A 7398-nucleotide genomic window follows, 5' to 3' on the forward strand; every position below is an offset into this window, starting at 1 on the left:
AGCTCATTAAACCTAAGACATACGGTGTTAGCTCTGGAAAGTACAGGTTATATTAAGCTTGGCAGTAGTTCAGGAAATGTCAGCTTCATCAGAGAACATGTACCTTCTGATCAGCAGGCATCTTAAACACTGTTCTCCGATCAGCAAGATACACCTCTCTGCAAAGTCACACAGAAATGCTTAAATAAGGGGACACGTATCTCCTCAGTAGGCATGGATGTGTATGAGGCACAAAACCCCCACATATAAACACTTGTGAGGTATGACGTAAGTGGTAGAGAAACACCAACCTGAAAAAATGAAAAAAATCTAAAATAAATAAAGTTAAGAAAACTGAAAGTCAGCCATCAAAATCACCAACAAATGCATCTTCAGATAATTATGCTGCAGAAAAGAAAGTGTGATACATGTAATCACTGGTTGGATGAGAAGCATGCTTCTGATAACAAACAGGCATTTCAGAAAGCCTGTCCTTGAACAGGATGTGATGACTTGTTTGCTGACAGAGATTGCTGGTTGGATTCAGAAACATGTACGCTTTGATTCTGCTCCTCACTGATTTGATGAGTAGGAACCGCATCTTGGCTCGAATGAGACTGTTGACTCGATTCCTGAGGCAACTGCACAGGCTGAGCGGGCTGTGAAGATCCTGGTAAGTGGATTTCTTCATCTTGTCCTCGATGAGCATGGAGATGTTCTAGCGCTTCCTTGGAAAGAGGGATGACATGCATTTGTTCAGGCTGGGCAGCCTCCATTTGGTTTGCAATCGTATCGATACTTTGGATTTGTTGCGCTTGCTCCTGCTGAGCTGACAGCAGCAAGTTTTGCAATTGCTGTGGTGGCTGAGCAAGCAGCGTGAGGTTTGCAGCCTGCTCTGCTGTCATATTTGGGGCATTTTCTGCAGTAACAATACTAATGCCTTGGTTATGACTTGGCACGAAGTTTATATTATGTACTGCATCTGTAACCAGGAGCTGAATTTCCTGCCCTCCAGAGGCGGCAAGTTGATACTGCTGCAGCTGAAGAATGTTTCGTACTTCTTCGGAATTAGTGTTGGTGCTCGGTGCAGCACTGGCTTCCTGAAACTGCTTTTCCTTGCTATGAATTTTCAAATGACACTTCAGGTTGTCCAGACGAGCAAACTGCAAACTACATTCTGGGCAGGAGAAAGGTTTTTTGCCTGTGTGCAAGATGCAATGTCTTCTCTTAGCACTGGAATCAGAGAAGGATTTTCCACATGTACCACACGTATATGGCTTTTCTCCTCTGCAAAAGAATGTATTTGATCTCATTAAAATATTCACTGTGGCAGGGCTGCTCTCTGCAACTTGCTGTAGAATAACAAACCTAAATGATTTCATTTTGCTAAATCTTAAGCACTTAAGAACAGTGGCATTAAGAATGTGCTCTACTTGACTTCACAAACTGTACGACACTTTCATTAGCATAAACGCAAAAGCTACAGAGATAACATACTGCCCTCCTGTCATAATACTAGAGGTATAAACTCCGTGCTGCTACACCTCGACAAGAACACAACTTGCTTTGCACACTTGAAGCACTGACCATTTTAAGAATGCTTATTAACAGCAATTTTAAACAAAAAGTGTGCAAATCCTAACTTGCTGCCCGATTCAAACAAGAAATTTTATTGGAAGCGTTTTATTTAACATAAGGCCCACAACAGTTTTCCAACAGTTTAAAATCTTACATGTCTTTATGCAATACATCACCCTGACATGGGTAAAAGATAACTAATGCTATTAGAGAGACATGACAGACTACAGGGAAACAAGACAATGGTCCAATAACCTTGTTACACCATGGCTACTGTCCTGCCGTCAAACAAAAATTAGCAGTAAAATTTTCACACAAGTAATAGAGCAGTAAGTACACTGTCCTTAAACAGACACAATACACTAAAGAAGAATCTTACAGTGTCTTGGCACATTAGTATTAGTACCAGTGAAGTACTTTCCACTACTAGTTATTTCTTTAAATAGATGCCACTAAAATATTAGGACCTTAATCATCCATCCAAAATGCAAACAAGCACTGACCATTCTCTAATTGAACAAGCATTAAATACAGGTATCAGATAAGAAATTAAATTCTTAAAGAATGTAATGGAAATCAGACATACTCTACCTGTGAATTCTAATGTGAGTCTGAAGAGAACTTTTAGCTGTAAAAGATTTGCCACAAATTTCACATGTGAAGGGTTTCTCACCTATCAAAAACAAATTTGACATCACTTTTTGCGTAGCACTTCCCATCAACCTATTAAAAACCCACTCTATATTTTAACATACATGGTACGGTCAAATCCTCACACTTCTGCCATGGGTCAGGACAAATATCTGAAATTGAATGAACTCACTGGCTAAAAGAGGGTACAGTATTTTAAATGGACATCTCTCATGCTTCTCCCCTTTGAAGATAAAGAATTAGGCAACCCAAGCCCTCAGAGCAACCGAAAACTTACCTATGATACATGTGTGGGTGTTCCACATGGAACAGACAAGTATGAACGGTTGGACTTGATGATCTTAGAGGTCTTTCCCAACCTTAATGATTCTATGAAAAAGGCTAACGCTGAACTACTAGGTATTAACGCTAGGCTCACGTGCAGCACCATGCAGGTGAGTAAGCCCATACTCCCAAACCTGAAAAGTAAATCCATTATCTTAAAACCATTATCTTAACAAGTTGGCTGCTTCCTATAAGACTCCATCCTCCTAGGCCTACAATATGCTGGGAACACCAGTCAGAGAAAAATTAAATGATGCTGGGTTGCATAAATCCTGGGTTTGGATTTATTTTTTTTTTTGTACTCCATTTGGAAGTCTTGTGTCTAATCGAGTAGACAAAGAGGAGCAGAATTAAATAACAGAAAGGTTCACAAGAAGCAGATACTACCCAACCAAAGCAAATTCTAATTCACACCACAACATATTCTTATTACACTGAGCTTCTTTAAGACACTGGACAGGATAATCTGCACCGCCTCTGTGGTAACTCACACCATCAAAGCACACCAAAAACGGTGATGAGGCAGCAACCAGACTCCAATGAAGCTTCACACTTAACATAGGACTGCAATGCTTATCAGCTTTCATATGGCCTTGGAGGGCAGGGGTAAAGGATGAGAGAGCAAGAAACGTTTGTCAGAAAGGGCCTCTAGTCAGCCAGTCAGTCCCAGCCTCCTACTGAAAATAGGAGTAACTTCCTAAGTAGACTGTATTCTTCTGACACAGTGCTACAAAACAGCTGCCAAAGCAGAACAATGTTAACACCTGTCCCCTCAAAACTTCTTAGAATTTTACTTCTTGCTTTTGAGATAGGACAGATCCACTGTTATTTCTGCATTGTTAATACTGGGATCTGGCCTGTGCTTTCAGGAAGTGAAATACATGGCAGGCCAGATTCTGTTAGAACTAAGTCACTTCTTCTGGCAACTCGTCTCGCTAATATGCTTCGTCTTCTCATTTCGCACCACCAAACTCATTTCCAACTACATTTAAAGAGCTGTATCAGCTTCAGATACAAAACTGGTGTCTGTGTCAACAAACACTATGCCCTCCTCAACAGAAAATACAGTATTTGTAAGTATCGCAAGGTAACACTACTCTGGATACACCAAAAACACAAGTCCTGAACTCATCCTATCCCAGGGAACTTCAAGCTGTATTTTTTCCACTGAGAAAGAGAAGGAAATGAATGAGATCCATAACTCAATCTCATGTATCATTTATTACAACTGCAGGCACATGCTTAAAATTAGTTTGATTTTGAGAAGAAACAATCACCACTGTTTATGGCTATTTTAAAGGAAAAAAAGACTATTCACACATCTTATGAACTTACCATTCAAAGAAAATTATTTTAAGATGCTTATGCTTTGTTGTAAGGGGAGGTTAGATCAACATTTTTTATCTCTGTTATCCAGCCATTCAAGTATCACCTTACCCTCTAAACCTCTTAAAACACCTTCTGACGCACTTGCATTAAACCACCCTTCCCAGCCCATCTCCTGCCAACATCTGGTTTATTACAGCACAATAAAAAGGTAAAAGGAAGTAAGTATTTTTCTGTTCAGCAACAGTTTTCCTAAGCACCCATCCCTCACAGACAGTGGTGTCCAACTCATTTAGGACATACGCTTTCTTTCTGTTAGTAGTTAGCTCGCTTCAAGCTCCACAAATGCTGGATGCAGCCATCCTGACAAACTGAATTCCCAGTCCAGTACTCTACCACAGGAGAGCTAACTGGCATTTTCTGCAGTAGGCTTTATAAGAATGGGAAAAAAAACACCTCTCCCTATAAAGGGCACTGCTTCCGCACAGTTGTAATACAAGCTTTTTTGTGCTCCTGCACTCTTGATGTCAAACCTCTTCATTAGCAATACAGGTATTATTATATACAAGTAGAGCAGAAGTTCACCCCACAGGGACAAGTGGCATTTGCCTAACATTGTTTTGCCTATGTTCAAGAAAAAAAACACAAACCACCACAAAACAAACAGAAAAAAATCTAAAAAAGCAACTGACAATATTACCTGTATGTGTTCTTAGATGTTTCTTTAACTGAGCAGCATCCATGAATTTGCGACGACACTGGTTACATTCCGGCAGTGAATGGCCTTGTCGCAATAATAAAAAAAGTGTCAGTGCATAAGTGATCCCCTGTATCTCTCCAGTGATCTTTGTTAAAGCACTTTCCTGTAAAATAACCACTTTGATATAACATAGAGATAAAAACAAAAGGTGATTCACTGCCTCCTCCCTATCTTAACTGTCACACTCCTATCTATGTTAATATTAACATGGGAAAAGAAGGGACTGACACCTGCTCCCTCCCAAATGCACCTTCTCTTGCAGTTCTGTAAATTCTGATTTTTTCTACCACTTCCTCTGTGCGCAGTTTAATTTCCATCCTGCTCCATGAGCAACAAGGACGCTTCTCAAAGCTTTTTTGCTACTACTAGTCCAAAATAGTGGGAAACTCCAAGGCAATTTGTACAACAGGCAGTGGACACAACTGTTCATACAATTTCTAGATTCTATGTAGTGCAGGCAGCAGGGCCAAAATAATCAAGTTGTACATCAAGTAAAGAGCAAGCAATTTCTAATCATCATAAGAGTCCTTCTTCAATTAACTATTTTTCTAAACATTCCATTTATTATACAAGATTTTGTCTTTTTTGCCCTCTTCATTCTTGTATCTAGATACCACCCATCAGGTAGCAGAGACTAAATATTTCACTGAAGAAGAACTTTCAGCCTTACACCATCTTTAGGAGGACAAATCAGCACCTGTTATACCTGTGTGTACTCGATAGTGGCTCTTGAGCTGTCTCTTTTGACTGAAGTATTTCCCACACTGATCACATGTAAAAGCCTTCTGCCCTGTGAAGAAAATGGCTTAGTAAAATATAAACCGCATCCAAAGCAAGAGCAAGGAAATAAATGAATGCTTAAATAAGCATACATAAGAGAGAGTACAGAAATGCCTTTTTTTCAGAGAGGCAAATTCTTAGGAGAGAGAGGTTATATTTGCCTTGAAATATTTACCTGTATGTAGGCTCATATGCTCCAGAAGAGAATGCTTTGTTGTCAGAGCCTTGCTGCAGACGGTGCACATGTAGGGCCGCTCTCCAGTGTGCATCCGCTCATGGACTTGAAGAGAGTGCTTCTGGGAAAAGCCTTTGCCACACTCACTGCACTTAAAAGGGCGCTCCCCTAAAAGCAAAAGATGCTATTTTTAAGTATAGATGCATTATTTCTCACTAGATATTCTAAGCTAACAGTGAGGTGTTTTGCCATGTGTTAGCTACTAAAAAAATGATTTTTGAGTAGTGAAAAGGAGAATTAAGTGACAAGTTTCACACAGCAGTAAAATAATTCTTAAAGTATTGCCACATAATTCAGTGTTTAAACAGAGAAATGATTAACTAAACTGCAATCAAGGTAAGACATAAAGGCTACGAGATCCACTGACAAGAATAAAACAGTAAATACAGGAAGCATGCTGCAATTTGGATCAGCGTGCTATTTGGGACAGTTATTGCTGCAGACAACAGCTCACGTGTCAGTAACGAGCTTGCATTTACCAACAAGTCACTAAACCCTAACCCAAAAGCAGCAGTTGCTTAATGCCCACCTGTATGACTTCGCTGATGAATCGCTAAGAAGTGATTATATTTAAATACTTTGCCACAGTCTTTACAGCGAGCTTCAGAACCCGCACGTTTTCTTTTTCCATCAGTTCTCTTCGCCAGCCCTTTTTCATCCTCATCACCGAGAAGTTTATAATCTTTTAGTTTGATTGATCTCCTTATCTTACGTTTGCTGTAATGGCTCTGAGTGCTCTGTATTTCTTCAGATTTGGGATCATAATTCTCATCTTTCTCAGCAGACAGATCGACAGCTGCTTCTGAGCCACAAGCAGGTTCATCTTCTGCATCCTTCCCCTCTGTAGCCTGATCACCGGCAACTGCTTCTTCTGTTGCCGTGTCTTTTTTCACAGAATTTTGCTGATTTTGCATGGAGTTGTTCTCTCTCAGCTGCACGTCTTCGGCGTAACTTGCTCCTGACTTTTCTTCTTGGACATTCTTGACTTTCCTTGGTCGCCCTCGTTTTCGCTTCGGTGGATCTTCATTTTTCTTGTCGCCTGCCGCAACGGTTACAGAGGCTCCACTGTTAGCCGGAGCTGGTAACATGTTACCTGGGCTACAGCCGGCCTGATAGTCTGTACAGGCCCATACCAAATCAGTCACTTTGAGCAGCTGTGCAGTAGCCAGAATTTGCTCTGTGCTTTTCTCACTGGCACGGAGGCAACCAGTGTAGATAAATTCTAGCAGCGCTCCAAAGGTGTCTGCAACCATTCCTTCCAGCATGTAAATTGACTGTCCTACTTCACCCTCATCTACAAACATCATTGAGAAATATTCGCTGCTGGCAGCAAGCAAAGCTTTGTGGGCTCTGAACTGCACATTCTCCACTATTAGTGTAATGTCACAAAGAAAATCCTTTTTCCTTTGTTCTTCAAAATTAGCTAGAATGGTATCTTTATGAGCTTTGGAATGGATGACGACCAGTTTCTCAGAAGCATCAGGAGTCGTTTCTGCCATTTTTACTGTGATTATGACAGGAGGTGCCTACAAGAACAGAACAGCTTCAATAAAGAAATATTTTAGAAGTCTGCATTGTGAGACACCACACATCATTTGCTTTACCAGTCAACAGAGTTCAACAGTTGCCGAAGCAACTCTGAATTTCTTTTTAAAAACCAACACTAATGCCGACACAGCCTTTCTTCAAAAATTGTTTTTAAATCCTACGAAATGGCTACAGGTAGTTTCTTCTTAGATCAGAATTACTGCCTATTATTTCACTT

The 7398-nt window shown here is 40.4% G+C and overlaps 1 protein-coding gene across 1 annotated transcript; it reads right to left on the minus strand.

The window, feature by feature from the left end:
• Window positions 1–458: 458 nt before the first annotated feature.
• ZBTB24 (zinc finger and BTB domain containing 24) lies at window positions 459–7132 on the minus strand. Its single transcript, XM_009876416.1, has 6 exons — window positions 6163–7132; window positions 5574–5741; window positions 5325–5408; window positions 4559–4642; window positions 2149–2230; window positions 459–1266 (listed from the first exon to the last, which is right to left on the minus strand). The coding sequence occupies exons 1-6, from the start codon at window positions 7130–7132 to the stop codon at window positions 459–461; spliced, it is 2196 nt and encodes a 731-aa protein (XP_009874718.1).
• Window positions 7133–7398: the final 266 nt, after the last annotated feature.

The sequence above is a fragment of the Apaloderma vittatum genome, unplaced genomic scaffold, assembly GCF_000703405.1.
Source record: "Apaloderma vittatum isolate BGI_N311 unplaced genomic scaffold, ASM70340v1 scaffold18509, whole genome shotgun sequence".
In the NCBI taxonomy this organism is placed as follows: domain Eukaryota; kingdom Metazoa; phylum Chordata; class Aves; order Trogoniformes; family Trogonidae; genus Apaloderma; species Apaloderma vittatum.